The sequence below is a fragment of the Ursus maritimus genome, assembly GCF_017311325.1.
Source record: "Ursus maritimus isolate PB19 chromosome X unlocalized genomic scaffold, ASM1731132v1 scaffold_X1, whole genome shotgun sequence".
Lineage (NCBI taxonomy): Eukaryota > Metazoa > Chordata > Mammalia > Carnivora > Ursidae > Ursus > Ursus maritimus.
Window position 1 is genome coordinate 952,720 of NW_024423319.1, and position 17,149 is coordinate 969,868.

Below are 17,149 nucleotides of genomic sequence, written 5' to 3' on the forward strand. Positions count from 1 at the left end.
GAATATATGGCGGGGTTTTTTGCATATGGCAGGAAGAGGATTCCTATTTTATCTCTTTCAATTTAAGCAACCATTTTTCAGCTTCACTTAATGAAAGTGTTTGTTGAGTTACCTAACATCCCCACTGTATTATATACCACAATTCTACACATGCAGGGGCGTGTTTCTATGTGTTCTGTCATCTATTCCATTGCTCAATTAATATATTCCCACACCAGTATCAGACTCTTCATTTTGATAGCTCTTGCTCTCTTTCCTTTTCTCTATGTCTTTCATAGCTTTCTATGGTTCCTTTGTGGTCATCGTAGGGAAGGGAACCATCAATTATGTGATCTCAGCCTCTTCTCAGAGAAAACTGGGTGATGCGGCTGCAAACTCTTGACCTTGGACTTTTTGAGACCAGTAAGCCCAGTAAATTTTTGTTTTGTTCAGAAACTTTTTTTTTTAATTAGGACTCCTGCCTTAACACCAGCAAAGCACTAGGGTGCTAAGGAATTCTGCTGTAGGAACGTCGGTTCCCTTTGCTTCCAGGGATCCCTGAAAATTTTTGTGGCATTAACAGTAGGAGATGTGGCCCAAGCCAAGGAAAAAGAGTTTGCTGTTGGAAGCAATCAGGCCCTTCATCACTGAATTGCAGAGAGCAAATGTAAATCACAGGGTACCTGCCGCCCAAGGAGCCTTAAAAGCATTTTCGCAACGTTCTGGGCCCGCAGAGATTTCTGGGTAAAGACTGAAGTTGAAGGGACGGCTTCCCTGCTGTCCTCACGAATTAGGCCAGGGTGTGGGCCGAGCTGGGGACCCGCCGTAGCGGGAGCGCGCTTGTCTTTACACCTCCGAACCCTTCTGGGTTCAGCCTCAGGGTCAGGGCGTGGGCGGGTCTAGGGGCGGGGCGCGGAGGCGGGGCGCGGGCGGTGCTCCGCCTCCGCCCGCCCAGCGCGCTGCCTGCGGGGTGGTGACGGGCCCGGCTGCGCCGCCTCCGCAGTCTCCACCGCCCCGCAGGCCTCGGTTCTCGCACTCCCGGTTCAGCGCGGCTCCGGGCTCCTGGCTCGCGGCCCTGCGTTCAGGCTCCTGGAAGATGACGCTCAAGGCGAGCGAGGGCGAGGGCGGGGGCAGCATGCGCACGGCGCTCTCCGACCTCTACCTGGAGCACTTGCTGCAGAAGCGCAGCCGGCCGGAGGTGAGAGGGCCCCGCGGTTCCCCGGGCGCAGGGTGAGGGGCCGGGGCTCGGCTCCAGGCCGCGCTGCCCGCTGCGGGACCTGCTCAGTCCGTGGCCCGGCCCCGGGGGGCTGCCCTCGGAGTGGAGGCCGCGGCGGCTACCGGGGTTCCTTTGGAGGGCCTCAGGTGCGGCGGGTCGTTTCCCCCAGGAGCCCTTGTAGGTGGAAATAAGGAGAGGCCGCGGCCTGTACAGAGCGCTTATTAAGGTCAAGGAAAACTTCTTCGTGGACGGAAGTCAGGGTTAGAGAAAGACCTTAAGGAACAGTTCCAAGAAGAGTAGGTCTTCCTGCTCGTCGTTGAAATGCTTGTGTTTGGGTCAGCAGAAAGCGTTGTAAAATCTAACTCTGCCTCTAAAGCGCTCACTCACCGTCCCTCTGCATTTAGGGAGGGCCCCTTGTGCTACTGTGCAGATGGGGCGGCCGGTGTCTATTTTCCGGCGGAAAAGGAATCCAGGGATTCCAGAGGTAACTGGGATGGGTGGTAGGTAGCTGTTAACCTCTATCCTCAAAGATGCCCTGAGAGGATGTTGATCATTTTCATGTTATCTCTCATAGTTCTGAGTGTGGATTTCACCTAGCAAACAAGGTTGTCTCTTAGAGCTACAGCCACCAGAATGCTCACTCACTCATCTGCAGGCTGACACTGGCCCCCAGATGGAGCCATCACCCCAAATATAGGCGCAGCAGCCCCTCCAAGTAACCTGACCTTCCTCACAGGTTGGTGGTCAGGTACTACTAGTGAATGTCCAGAGAGAGAGACAGAGAAAGAGAGAGCACAAGCCAGGCAGCAGCTGCACTGTCTACAGGGACCCAACCTCAGAAGTCAGTGTGAATCTCCTTCCTAGGCTGCAGGATTGTTCTAGGCAGGGCTATTTCATGCTCACTGTTTTTATTTTAAGTGCCTAATAAATAGGTCCTCAGAAATGTTTATGAATTAATGAATGACTGAAGAGGTGGACCTTAGAGATTTAGCATAAACAACTGTTCGGGCTCCTGGCTCAAGAAAACAATGGATAAGCATCAGCACAGGGGTCACACCTGTGTGTTGTTTCCAGTCATGATGGCAAATGCATAGTCATGTAACCATCACCAAAATCATGATACAGAACATTTTTACCCCTCCAGAAAGTTCCCTAGTGGTCCTTTACAGCCATTCTCCCCATCCCCCAAAACCTGGAAATTACCCTGGAAACAGAGCTATTTTGACACTAGCATTTAGCCTTTTCAGGACTGTCTTATAAATGGAATGCAGCTGTATGCAGTCTTTTCTATGAGGCTCCTTCCACTCAGCACAACCAGAACCCCATATGTAACTAAGTGACCAGACCTTGTGTAAACCTGTCCGCTCCGTAGGGCAGGCTTGAGAGATTGTGGGCCTCTTGGGGAAAAGGCCCTATCACCACGAGACTTCTGTTGTACTACACCCTGTCTCTGAGTCAGCAGTTTTAGTGGAGCTGTGAGTTCATCCGCAGTTACTGCACATGCTCTACCGGTTGGCCAGTTAGTTTTGCTGTTCTTAAAGGATTTGAAGAAGAGGAAAGAAAACTTGCTAAATCCCTGAACGGAATAGCATCCAGATCTACCATGGTGCGGACGTTGGAGGGAGGATCTCCAACGGTTTCTTGAAGTTCACCTTCCCTCTGGGACTCATATCTTTGCTGCCACCACTAGGCTCTGCCTCTCCCTTGCTGTGTATCCTTGGGCAAGCTTCTGGGCTCTCTGTGCCTTAGGTTTCTCTTCTCTGTCAGACGGACCTGTCTGGAGAGTTGTAGGGATGGTTACGTGAGGTAATGCTTGTCAAACACTTTGACCTTCACGGGTGCATCCATTGTCTCCTGAAGAGCGGCCTGTGGCAGAGCAGTCCACACATCTTCCCTCCTGACAAGAAGCAGGCAAACCTGTGGCAGAGCTGTTGGCTTCAATGGAATCCAGAAAATGAGGAAGCTGAAGCCTTCATTTAAGGGGAATGCTTTCTGTAAAAGTTCTAAAGACTCAAAACTCAAAGTTTCACTTCTGATTATAGTTCACATTTAATATTGAAAAAGTATGGGACTGCCTGGGTGGCTCAGTCAGTTAAGGGTTAAGTGTCTGCCTTGGGCTCAGGTAATGATGGCTCCTACTCTGGGGAGTCTGCTTCTCCCTCTTCCTCTTCCGCTGCTCATGCTCTCTTGCTCTCTCTCACTCTCTCTCAAATAAATAAAATCTTTTTAAAAAGGAAGATAATTTTGTAGTAGATTTGAAGTATAGTCTGGCTCCTGTATTTAAGTATGTTTCTTTTCTTGCAGAAACTCATAAGCTATCTGTGGCTTTATTCTTGACAGCAGTACTCACGAGTGCACATACAATTGGTTGTAGAATTCCTCTTGCATCCTGCTCAAAAGAGCACTTGTCCCATGTAGTAGGATGTTGAGAATCCCTCAACATTCACTTGGGCCTATCCCACATTGAAAAAGGACCTAACAAAAAAGTCTGGCCCCAGGTAAGCTTCCCCTAAGATCTGTCTGTTTGTCCTTAGGCAGGCAGATGCGTTACTCCACACTGGTAGTCGTCCGTTCTGACGTGGTCTTGTTGATGGCCTACTCTGTGCGGGTCTGGTTCTGGAGCTGAGAAGTCCAGAAGGGAAGACGCCGAGGCAGATGTGGAGTGCCGTGTGTAAAGCTGTCAGACCTTGAGTCTTGCCAAATCTAGGATATCGTCGGTGAATAGTGCTCCAGGCCAGGATGACTGCTTGTGCAAAGCCATTGAGGTTCTTGCCGAGTGTGACATTCAGAGTGTGATCATTCTTCGTTGGGAAAAGTAATACACTTGTGGCAGTCAAAAAACGTCTTGAGACACTGTCAAATGTCCCCTGGGATAAGAGAGACAAAATCTGTTGACATTTCATTGATGCAGAAATTTCACCCCTAAGCAGTGAATTGCTCAAACCTTTCAGTGTTGCTAAAAATGGAGGGCCCTGGGTGTGGAGTGTAGGAAGGCAAGAGAAAATGCAGCTCCGAAATTGTCTGTAGGGAGGGGAAGTGACCCCAAGGGTGGGAAACAGGAAGAAAAACTCTGAATTAGGGAACCAGAATTTTCTTTTCTGATTCTTCACTTTTTCCTTTTCCTTCATATAAAGAAATATACACGCATACATACATATGTAGGTTTTTGCTCAAAAGTCACCTTCCCTGCAAGGGAAGAAGGCTTTGACTCTGTACATAGTACACCGGGTAGATAAAGTGCATTGGAAAAGGATCTTTAGAGACTTGACCTTTGGATTGATTGATGTATGTTCTCCAGCGGATCTATTGCCTGAGAAACAGTGCACCTAGTTAATGTATGATTTTAAGATAGTTCTTGCCAGAAACTCCTGGCTCCTAGGCCTTCCTCTCCCCAGCTCTTTCCCAGCTCTTGTCATTTGTGGTAAAAGTGCTAATTTCTTTCTGATAATACCTTAGAGCACTCTCGGTTTTCTCAGTTTCTCTTTTTTTCCAAAGTGGAGTGGGATCTTGCCCAGGCTGATGTGGGCCAGCTCCCATAGTCTGCCCTCTACTGATGGCTTGTGTTCTTGGCCTGGCCTTTTCCTAAGTCTCCACGCGGAAACAGTTGGCAAAGAGCCTAACAGTAGGCTGAACAAATGTTTGTTCTTGCCTGCACTCACTGTCACTCATTCTTAATCCGAGCGTTTGGATGAAAACTCCAGCTTTAGTTGCTCTGTTCTATTCACCCGCACCCCCGCTCACCCCCACTCCCCACCCCCACCAAGTTTGTTTTTCATCTCTTTTTAAATTCCAACTTCCTTTGAACAACTGCCTCTGCCCTTTGAACCCTGCCGCAGATGTTTCCTCCGAAGGGTTTCAGGGCAGCAGGCGTTCCCACTCCAGCAGTTTGTACAATTAAAGGCCAAAAGGCTGCAGAGCAAAGGCCAGACAGTGGAGTCATGGGGGGATGTTTACTCCCCAGTTTCTCCAGACCGTAAGCAGTCATCTTTAACCAGAGCCACCCCCCACTGCCCCCAGGGGCTCTGGGGCCTCCCGTGTCCCTGGAGATGAGGGCTGTGATCTTTAAGTTTTGTGTGTGTCACTTACCAATCACGTGGCAGTGGTGGCGATGGTGGCAGGAATGACTCAGAAACGGCAGCACATGCCTTGCGAGTCATTCATGTCATCCTGTTCTAGGTGTGTGTGGGGGGGCTTATGTTCCAGCTCAAGGAGACAAAACGAACAGAATAAGCAATCAAATATGTATCTCTCAAAGTGGAATATATTACCAGCTGTGGAAACAAGACAAGTTACGGCAGATCAGGGGGCGAGTTAAGTATCCCGAGTGGAAGGCAAACACCTTCTCCTTTCTCCTAAGTTCAGTGTGGGCCGGTTGTGTAGCAGAACACTGGGATGCAATTTCATGGGGCAAAACTTGTGTCTAAATCCTGATTCTTGTCTTTGCCTCCCGCTGAAGAGCAGACTGCTCTTTGGTCTGCCCCAGGACTTCTGTGGTCTTCCTCTTTGTGCCCTTGCAGGTGCCACTCTCCTCGCCAATCAGAAAGCCTTTGTGAAGCTCCATTTCCTAGTTTTTTGTTTTGTTTTCGTTTTGGATTTAATTTTTTTTTAATTTTTCTTATGTTATGTTAGTCCCCGTACAGTACATCCTTAGTTTTGATGTAGCGTTCCATGACTCATTGTTTGCGTATAACACCCAGTGCTCCATGCTCGATGCAATATGTGCCCTCCTTGATACCCATCACCGGCCTACCCCAGTCCCCCACCCCCCTCCCCTGAAGCCCTCAGTTTGTTTCCCAGAGTCCATAGTCTCTCATGGTTCATTCCCCTTTCTGTTTCTTCCCCCTTCCTTCTCCTACCGATCTCCCTACTATTCCTTTGATGTTCCATAAATGAGAGAAATCATATGATAGTTGTCTTTCACTGCTTGACTTATTTCACTTAGCATAATCTCCTCCAGTCCCGTCCATGTTGCTGCAAATGTTGGGTAATGGTTCTTTCGGATGGCTGAGTAATATTCCATTGTATATATGGACCACAACTTCTTAATCCAGTCATCTGTTGAAGGGCATCTCGGCTCCTTCCACAATTTAGCTATTATGGACATTGCTGCTATGAACATTGGGGTGCATAAGGCCCTTCTCTTCACCACGTCTGTATCTTTGGGGTAAATACCCAGTAGTGCAATGGCTGGGTCATAGGGTAGCTCCATTTTTAACTTTTTTGAGGGACCTCTATTTCCTAGTTTTGAAGAAATCTGAAAACTGTGTTCTGTGCCCTTTGAGCGCTTACAGTCTAAGACAACCTTAAACTTGATGGAGGCTATCTTTTCCACTTATCACTTATGTTGCATGAATGAATGACTTCCCCTTATAGTGATGAGCTGCCGAAGGGCAGACAGCGTGACTTAACTATGTGAAGATGTCCCGCACTTCATGTGGTCACAGACCCACAGATTGAATTAAGGAATCACCTTTACTCTGTGAGTGTGTGTATGTGTCTGTGTGTGTACACAGACATCAAGTGTAAGTATATGTCTGTATATCCTTGCTCCCACAGTTGTCTATCGTGAGGAGATACAGGGGGCTGGTTGGAGGAGCTTGCTGTGAGGTGAGATCGAGAAGTGGTGTAGGGAAGTTTCACTGAAGACAGACAGGCCCTGCGGAGTGTAGAGTGTCTCAGGAAGTCAGGGTTGCTCAGGGACAAGTTTGCAGTGGAGAACATTGTACTTTGCTTTGAGAAGGCTTACTATTACAAGTTGGTTCTTTAGTTAGCACATTGGAGATTTCCGTTTATCTTAGTCATCATTCACAACTTCTGGGTGAGTGTAATGGTGACTCTTAGTCATCGCGAGGAACATCTTGATGGGTAAGCACATTTGAAAGAGCAGCTCTTGAACTTTTCTGACTGGAATGTGTTCGGCCTCTGGCAAGCTTTGCTGAGTCCTTAATTTCAAGGCTGACATGTTAAAAGCAATCTCTGCAATAAAGCTGAAGAAGAAGAATATGAGGTAAGTGAGCTGCATTATCTGCCTCTCCTAGGTACACTATCATGTAGGCTTCTTCCCCTTTCAAAGGGCACTTTGTATTCTGTGGACTAAGACTTTCTAATCTGTCACTGTCAAGAACATTATGCAGGTTCCCACTGAGTCTGGAAACACAGGTGAATCATCGTAAATGGTTTATTGACAGTACGTTACAGCACGTGATACACTAGTATGAGCCATGTTTCCTGACTTTATGGCCACCTGTGGTTAGCAACGCACATAAATGGTAGTTGCTGATAAACCTATAGAATTCATTCCCAAGTTGAGTTTTCAGCTTTCTCAGCCCCACAGTTAGTAGTGGTAAGAAATTCATAAATGAGGGTCAAGGGAAGTCCTGACTTTTATTTCATACTCGGAGGCCAGAAATTTGACACTTGAGCTCATCATTTTTTTTTTGCAACAATCACACAGTCAGTGGTCCTTGAATTCCTCGTTCTATAACACATGCAGATGGTGAAACCGTCCAGATAGGACAGATGGTGAATTTGAGAAGAGGAAGTCTTCCTTCCAACTTGACAGAGACTCTGATCTGAAAATTCAAATTTGTTTGATTATTATTATTATTTCATTCCAAAGAATTTTTTTCCTATTGTTTTATTTGACCACATCTAATCTGATCTTTCAGGAACTTCCAATTTATTGTGTTAAGAGCACTTAACATAGCTTACCCTGTGGAATTTTGAAGAGCACAATGCAGCATTGCTAACCGCAGCCACAGTAAGCACGGCACAGCTCTAGAACTTACTCATCTTGCAACTCCCATTTCTCTTTCAGTCTCTCTCTAGAAAGCCTTCTCCTGGATCAAGGCTCCATTTCTAATTTTTTTAAATTTTATTTTACCTCTTGTAAATGATACCACTTTCTACTCTGACCTCAATTTAATCTGGTATTCTAACTCACTAATTTTGTTTTCTAAAGTTTCCATCCTGCTATTCAGTGCCTCTGTTTGTTTTTAATATCAGTGTTCACATTTTTATTTCCAGTGTAAAAACACAACTCTCGAAGGCATTTGTTTGTATGTGCCATGGTTTTATTTAACTAGTTATTGAGGAAACCAGCAGGCAGACAAAAGGCCTGGGTCTCAGAGCATTTGAGAAATAGAGATGTACATTGTCAATAGGAAAAGAATGCCAAAACAGGGTCATTAAGTTAGACATAAGAGTGGCTAACATTTTACAGGAAATGAAACCACATCACCTTTGGGGTTAACTTTTCTACCAGGCTATTAAGAAAAACAATTTATTGATCACTGTAAATTAACCTCTAACCTGACAATCTTACAGAATTATAACCTTCTGTACCAGCATCGGTTGTGGTTTGTGATTAGACTGTGACAGCAATGCTACATTCCCAAAAAGGTCCGATCAGCATGGTTTTCTTGAGTCTGCTGACTTGAAATATTTAATGTCGTGCCCTGTTGCGGGCATCTGTGAAGTAGCAGACTCGGGTCACCATGGGCCATGCTTTGAAGAACTGTTTGGTCACTGTGTGTCATGGCCTCTTACTTTTCTGAAAACCGATCCTGTTCAACACATAGCTCTCAAGGATGTGTCGTCGGTACCCATTCTTTGGTAACAAGCTCTCCTGGTTATAGTTGTTGGGTTGCAAACTAGTGCTACTTGCCGGCCATTTTGTTACTTATTTTGTGCAAATAAGTTTGATCCTGTCTACTAGGAGTTCAATAATAGTACAGTATCAAAACCACGCAATCGACATTGGTACAAGGTGTGAGTGTAGTTCTGTGCCATTTTATCATGGGTGTATGTGTATAACCGGCACGCCAGTCAAGGTACAGAACTGCTCTGTCGCCACAAAGACCTGCATGGTGCTGCCCCAGGACAGTCACGTGTCTGCTCATCCCTACCATCCTTCATCCTTGGCAACCACTACTCTCTTTTCCATTTCTATAATTCTGTGATCTCAAAAATGTTATATAAATGGACTCATATAATATGCAGCTTTTTGAGGCTGCCTTTTTCACTCATTAGAAGGCCTTTGAGATCCATCCCAAGTTGTGTATGTTAATAGTTTGTTCCTTTTTATTGCTGAGAAGTGTTTCGTGGTATGGATGGACCACAGTCATCTGTTGAACTGATCACCAACTTTATAGCCATTCTGGTTGTTTCCAAGCTTTGGCTATTAGGAATAAAGTTGTTATGAACCTCCACATTACAAGTTTTGTGTGAACATTTCCCTCAGGGTGCTGTTGCTGGGCTGTAAGGTACTTGTTGTTTTTAAAGATTTTATTATTTGTCAGAATGAGAGAGAGAGAGAGAGAGAGAGAGAGAGAGAAAGAGAGCGCTTGCACACAAGCAGAGACAGAGGGATGGGAGGGGCAGAGGGAGAAGCAGTTTCCCCGAGGAGCAGAGAGCGAGCTTCTTCCTCTGCCTCTCTCTCTGTCTCTCATGAATTAAATAAATAAATAAATAAATAAATAAATAAAATCTTAAAAAAAAATTCTCTTCCCAAATGGCCATTTTACATTCCTCACCTGCATTTAGTGTTGTCATTGCTTTTATCTTCGCTGTTGTGATAGGTGTGTGGTGGGATCTCTTTGTGGTTATAGTTTGCATTTCCCTGGACCCCCAGATTATGACCTGAGCTCAAATCAAGAGCCTGATGCCCAACCCACTGAGCCACCCAGGCTCCCAGTCTTTTGCCCATTTTTTAATTAGATAGTTTCTATTTTTTTAGGTTTTTATTTAAATTCCAGTTAGCATAGTGTAATAATAGGTTCAGATGTACAGTATAGTGCTTTAGCACTTCCATACTGCACCCAGTGCCCACCACAAGTCCCCTCCTTAGTCCCCATCACCTAGTTCACGCATCCCTCCCTGCCTCCCCTCTGGGAACCATCAGTGTGTTCTCTAGAGTTTTTCTTTTTTTCAAGTTTTCTATTTAAGTTCCAGCTAACATACAGTGTACTGTTAGTTTCAGGTGTAGAATTAGATGGTTTTTAGTGTTGAACGTGGAGCATTCTTTATATATTCTAGATTCTAGTCTTTTTTTTTTAAAGATTTTATTTATTTATGTGACAGAGAGACAACCAGCGAGAGAGGGAACACAAGCAGGGGGAGTGGGAGAGGAAGAAGCAGGCTCATAGCGGAGGAGCCTGACATGGGGCTCGATCCCATAACACCGGGATCACGCCCTGAGCCGAAGGCAGACGCTTAACGACTGCGCCACGCAGGCGCCCCCTAGATTCTAGTCTTTTGTTGGATGTTTGGTTTGTAAACATTTCCTCTCATTCTGTAGTTTGTCATTTCATCCTCCTCACACAGGCTTTCACAGAGCAGAACTTTTTAATTTTTAAGAGGTCCAAATTATCAATTTTTCCTCTTATGGATCCTGTTTTTGGTGTCAGGTATAAGAACTCATTGTCTAGCCCTAAATCCTGGTGACTCTCCTATGTTGTTTTTCTAAAAAGTGTTAAGAGTTTTACACTTTACATTTAAGTCCATGATCCATTGTAAAGGTGAAAGGTTTAGGTCAGTGGAGCTCCATTTATTGAAACAACTACCTTTCCTCCATTGAATTGTTTTTGCACCTTTGTCAAAATCACCTGGGCATATCTGTGTGGGTCTATTTCTGGGTTCTCTATTCTGTTCCATTAATCTGTGTGTCTATACCACACAGTCGTGATTACTAGTAACTGTATAAGTCTTGAAAGTGTGTAGACTAATTTGTCTTACTTTATTCCTTTTCAAATTTGTTTCAGCCATGTGAGCAGTGCCAGGTCTTCTGAAATTTCTAAAGAGAGCTTGGAATCTTCTGGTTTTTACTAAATAAAAGTATGTGGTCAAATAAAACAGATTTGTGAGTTGTCCATTTACAGTTTCTGCTTCAAATTATACCATTATTTCTTCATTTATCATCCCACTCACTGTAGAGACTGCCTCTTGACTCCCCACTAAGTGACAAGATCAGTGGCCCCTTCCCTTCACTTATTTTCTCTTCCCAACTTCTGTCATGGTGTTGACATTTACAATCTGTTCTTCAACTATGATTGCTTGTGTAGGTAGATTCTGAAAAGGGGAAGTCAGTAAATGGTTTTTATATTATTATAACTGACTGCCGACCCAACAGCTTTATCCCACTTCTCCCTGATCTTTTTTTGTGTTTGTTTATTTGACAGAGAGAGGGGGAGCATGAGCAGGGGGAAGGTCAGAGGGAGCAGCAGGCTTCCCGATGAGCGGGGAGCCTGCCAAACCTGGGGCTTGATCCTGGGACTCCGAGATCACGACCTGAGCCAAAGGCAGACACTTCACCGACTGAGCCACCCAGGTGCCCTCTACTTCTCCCTGATCTTGTTTCAGACAGCAGGATGCCCAACTCAGTTCTTATTTTCTGAGCTCCTGTGGCCGCCTGGGACAGCCACAATGTGCAGTTCTGGCTGAGGAGACATGAATAGATGTCCTCTGGCCTGGCTCTTCTTCCTGCCTTGAAAGTGGAGCTGAGGGCCAGATTGGTGGTGTTTCGGGAGCTGTTTTCACCTCAAGCCTCCTTTGTTTGGTTTTCTGTGCAGGGACTCCTGAGCCCCAGCACGCACAGTCCTCCGTGGCTGGTTCTTCGATGAGCAGGTTCCTGGTTCTGCTGTCACAATTCTTTTTGGTCTATGACCATTTCCCTATCTCCTTTCTGTCTTCTAGAAAGTTATTGAAATCCCTCATCCCTGGTGACTTCCTCGTGTTTTCTTTTTTGTGGGTTTCTATTTTCCTCTCCCCTTTTCCCCTTTCTTTCATTTATACAGGCTCCAGGATACTTAGGCTGCCAACTTGAACCTGGATCACAGTCAGGACAAATTTTATCTTGCCAGAATAGAAAGCTTTGTGCTTTCTGGCACTTTTGGGAATAATAGGTTTTCATTTGCCTGTATAGAAATTTATTAAAAATGAAGGGATGCACGAAATTTTGAATGCTGACCATTTTTAATAGGTATATCTTTTTTTAAAACAAAAGATTTTATTTATTTATTTGACAGAGAGAGACACAGCAAGAGAGGGAACACCAGCAGGGGGAGTGGGAGAGGGAGAAGCAGGCTTCCCACTGAGCAGGGAACCTGGTGCTGGGCTCAACCCCAGGACCCTGGGATCATGACCTGAGCCAAAGGAAGACGCTTAACGACTGAGCCACCCAGGCGCCCCAAATGCTGACCATTTTCTTCAGCAGTGTCTAAGGGTGATCTGTTACTATCCTTGTTTTGCAAATGAGGAACCTAAAGCACAGAGAGGTCAAGAAACTTGCCCAAAGTTCCCCAGCCATACTTGAAAGAGTCAGGGACTCAAATCCAGTATGTGTACAGTTCTGTGAAAAGGTTTGCTACGTGGTGTGTGTACGTCAGGACACCCCCATACAGATGCACTGGTAACTGTATTATTAGACCATTTCCTGTAGAGCACCTTCAAGTTATATGAAGTTCTGTGCTCCCAGGTGCCCCAAGTCGATTTTCGAAATACAATACAATTCTATTTTCATAGCAAATTCTATAGGACTCATGTGACATATATGTCACGTGAGTATTTTTAAGTTTTAGTTGCTACCCAAGGCACTTTTTCTTTCTCAGCACTCCCTCTTTTGAAGCTACCCAATAACTAATACGCCTTCAAACCTCACCATCTTATCAGAGTTTCTAATGACCTCTTAGAAAAGATGAAATAGGGGCACCTGGGTGGCACAGCGGTTAAGCGTCTGCCTTCGGCTCAGGGCGTGATCCCGGCGTTCTGGGGTCGAGCCCCACATCAGGCTCCTCCGCTGTGAGCCTGACTCTTCCTCTCCCACTCCCCCTGCTTGTGTTCCCTCTCTCGCTGGCTGTCTCTCTCTCTGTCAAATAAATAAATAAATAATAAAATCTTTTTAAAAAAAGATGAAATAAATTAAAATTTAAATATCATTTTATATTATTTCATAAGGTGCACTCCCTATGTTATGAGATGTACATCTGTCCATAGGCCTCTACCCTCTGATCTTCTGGTCCTTTCCCCTCTAGGCCCTTGGCTACTGCCCAGGAAGAAATGAATGAATGAATCTAGATCTAGATAGACACATTCGCCACTGGGGATATTCCCAGTTCCCCTTCTTCGCAGTGTGGGTGGTGAAGCACGCCACTCACAGCACCCCCACTGTCTTTGAGGGTACCCCCCCCCCCGGTGTGGCTGGAATCTAGTGGCTATCCATTTTGACCTTGTACTCAAATACTGAATTTACCCTTCCATAAACCAGAGTCAGGCCTATTCTTCTTCCTCTAGGTGGCCATATTGTTTTTGATTTACTATTTTATTTGGGGTGGTTGGGGGACACTTTCAGAAGTTTCCACTTGACTTGATAGCTCTTACCACAAGCTCTGGGCTACTTCAACATTAATGGACTAGAAAAATGAGGAAGAACCAGCAAAGGAGACTGAGAAAGAGCCCTTCAGGTAGCAGTTATTGGTGTGTGGAATCCAATGGACAGCTATGCCAGTTTATTCATCATACTGGTGATGGACTTTTGACATCCTTCCAGGTTTGGGCTTTTAAGAAAACTGTTGAGCTGAGAAGAATACAACACCACTTCCATGGGATTCCTACAAAAAATGTACAACCTCAGCCTAATCGTGAGAAAACATTAGACAAACCCAGGTTGGGAGTCTACAAAACAGCAGGCCTGTCTTCTTAAAAATGTCAAGATCATGAAAGACAAAGAAAGGCTGAGGAGCTTTTCCAAATTAAGGGAGGCTAAAGAGATGTGAAAACTGAATGTAGTGCCTGATCCCGGGTCCCAGCCTGGGAAAGAATATATATATAGCTATAAAGGACATTATTGGGATACTTGATAAAATTTAAAGAGAAACTGAGGACCAGATATAGTGTTGTATAAATGTTCAATTTTCATTTTTGAGAAAGTTTTAGTTCTCAGAAAACACACAGAAGCATTTACGGGTTAAGGAGCATAATGTCTTCAGATGATGTGTAAATGATTCCAAAAATTAAATTTTATAGTATTTTCTTTTACAAAATAGTGCTGCGATGACATCACTATCCACATCTTTTGTTCCTCACTTTCTGTTCTGTTACTCTGTCTGTCAGACAACACAGTGAGTGCCAGTTGTCCAGCTTTGCCTTTGTCAAGATTGGGAGAAAGGGGTCCCAGTGGAGATGTGATCTTGGGATGGTGGGAGGGGGCGTCCCTTGGGTTCAATGGTATTATTGTTATCATCATGGGCCAGGGGCTAATCCTAATCTCTGGTGCAGCACCCTGGATATCAAACCCATTACTGTTTTTGCAGCAAACTGGATGAACATGTCTATTAAGTTAGATAATAACATTTACAAATAGCCTCACATCAATTTAGATGAGGGATGCCAAACTTATGAAATAACCATTGGTTTTCAGAATCTTTTAGATTTTAGAATTGCAGTTACAGACAGACAGCAGGCCTTTGCTGCCTCCTTTATCCATTGCTTTGTTGCTTTGATCTGACAGGCTGTGTCACACCAGGTGAATGCCGTGACTGAAGACATGTACACCAATGGTTCTGCTGCCCCAGGTAGCCCTACCCAGGCCAAAGGGCAGGAAGTACGGAAGGTGCGACTCATACAGTTCGAGAAGGTCACAGAAGAGCCCATGGTAATCTCTTATCATATTCTAACCCACTGTTTACTCTCGACCCCTTGAGTCCCTGGGCCACACGAGGAAATGCTGAAGGCTCTCAGCCCTCCCTCAGATCTCTCCTCCCGGCAGCTTTCACGCCCATTCTAGCCGCAGATGAAGAATCTTTCTCCGAAGAAATCACCTTAAATTGTCCGAAAGATAAGCTCAGGAAGAGCTGAAATAAAGCTTACTGTGCCATTTGTCTTCCTTGCAGGGAATCACTCTGAAGCTGAATGAGAAGCAGTCCTGTACGGTGGCAAGGGTGCTTCACGGCGGCATGGTGCACAGACAGGGTACTCTGGCGGGTCGTAGGTTGTCTTTCACTCAGGGATTAATCATTTACTCCCTATTCAGTGGTGAGGGACAGGAAGCTTATAATCTTTAAATCCAGGAGCATTTTTGTGTGGGTGGCAAGAGATTTTTTGTGGCTTAATAACTGGCTCTTTGTATGACTTGCCCAGTGCCACCATCTCTCCCTCTGAGCATTCTTACACACCTATTTATACCAATATTTTTCCATGTAATAGTTGAGCAATTAAATATATGCAACCCATTGCATGGGACTTTGAATACATAAAAGTGAAGGAAACAGACCATCTCTACTTCCTGGAGCTAACAAACTGAGAAAATACACATTAAACAAATAATTACAAGTAACTGTTGTATCTTCTTACTGTGAAGGTGCCATCAGTTTTCAGATGCATCATTTAGTAAAAGCTGTTTGTGGCGGGGGTTGGGGGGAGAGAACATTAAAATAGGACACGTTTTTAGTAGCTGATGATAACCTGTATTTGCTACCTGATTCATTCCATGCTTTGAGCCCTACCCTTTGATGTTTAGTTTGGGCTTTTTTTTTTAAGATTTTATTTATTTATTCTACAGAGATCGAGACAGCCAGCAAGAGAGGGAACACAAGCAGGGGGAGTGGGAGAGGAAGAAGCAGGCTCATAGCGGAGGAGCCTGATGTGGGGCTCGATCCCATAACGCCGGGATCACGCCCTGAGCAGAAGGCAGACGCTTAACCGCTGTGCCACCCAGGCGCCCCAGTTTGGGCTTTTTATGTATCTAAGGTGGCACAAATATTGGTAACTACTCTTCACATAGAATCTAACCATTGATTGACTTTACCATTAGGTGGCGTTTGTGGGTTTTAGCTAAACAACGAAACTGTCAAGTGCTTGCCTTGCCTTGTCCCTCAGGGGGATCAGGAGAACCATTCCCTTCTAGAACATGCTCTAGGTCATGCTTTCTTTTCTGTGGTGTCTTGATTTCTATTGACAGCTCTTGGTTTCATGTTTATTCTTTGTGGACTGCTTTTTTGTCTTGTGGTAGGCTCCCTTCACGTCGGGGATGAGATCCTAGAAATCAATGGCACAAATGTGACTAATCACTCCGTAGATCAGCTGCAGAAGGCGATGGTGGGTATTTTCTATGCCGTTAATATGTTTGCGAGCTATGGATCCACATTGGTGTCACTGTGCATCATGTTTCTATCTTTATACCTCGTTGAGGGGACTCTTACCACTGCTAGTCTTTATTCTGTGCAAGAAAGGACAGTTCTCTACTTTCATCTAGTAAATTTCTAAAACAAGGCGAATAACCCAGAGTGTCTGTCTAGAAAGAACATTGGACTGGGTGTCAGAAAGCGTTGGTCTTTAAGGGCAGCTCTTAAACCCTGCTCTACTTTATGCTAGCCATGATTTTGAACAAGTGAATTAATTTCTCTAAGTCATCAGTAAAATGAAGATAGGACTCCCTATTTATAGATTTGTTATGAAGAGTGGATGGGATATTATAAAGGAAAAGTTGAGGGGCGCCCGGCAGCCTCCATTGGAAGAGCGTGCGACTCTTGATCTCCGGGTTGTGAGTTTGAGCCTCACGTTGGGCGTAGAACTTACTTTAAAAAACCCACATGGGGTAGTTGGGTGTAGTTGGCCACATCTCAGGCACTCAGCAGTGGTATGCTAAGGGACATGCCAGGGAATGAACCAGAGAAAGCAACTTGGGAAAAATTGTCATTTGACCAAGAGTCGCATGCTCTTCAGACTGAGTCAGCCAGGCGCACCTGCCCCCCCCCCCCCGAGTTGGGTAGCTCGCCTAGTGCTGGGTTCCAGTACGTGGCCCTAGGGGCGCCGGGCCCGCCTCTGCAAAATAAACCCAGTGTAAAGATTACAGCCTCAGGGGAGGGGGTTCTTTTCGTTTTAAGCCTGAATTCTGGGGATGACACTATGGGAGTTATAACCACAGGGAGTGCCGTGTAGAAATAAACTTTTACAATTAGA

At 45.2% G+C, this 17,149-nt stretch overlaps 1 protein-coding gene across 2 annotated transcripts in view; it reads left to right on the plus strand.

Annotated features, from left to right (window-relative positions):
* The first annotated feature begins 959 nt into the window (after positions 1 to 959).
* The window catches only part of MPP1 (membrane palmitoylated protein 1), a 30,808-nt gene continuing 14,618 nt past the window's right edge, over positions 960 to 17,149 (plus strand). The window contains exons 1-4 of one of the 2 annotated variants that reach the window (XM_040626681.1): positions 960 to 1,177; positions 14,700 to 14,843; positions 15,082 to 15,175; positions 16,200 to 16,285. In XM_040626681.1, coding sequence (XP_040482615.1) covers positions 1,076 to 1,177; positions 14,700 to 14,843; positions 15,082 to 15,175; positions 16,200 to 16,285 — 426 coding nt within the window. In that variant the 5' untranslated portion in view covers positions 960 to 1,075. The remainder of the gene's footprint in view (positions 1,178 to 14,699; positions 14,844 to 15,081; positions 15,176 to 16,199; positions 16,286 to 17,149) is intronic. The other variant, XM_040626686.1, reaches the window with a different exon arrangement.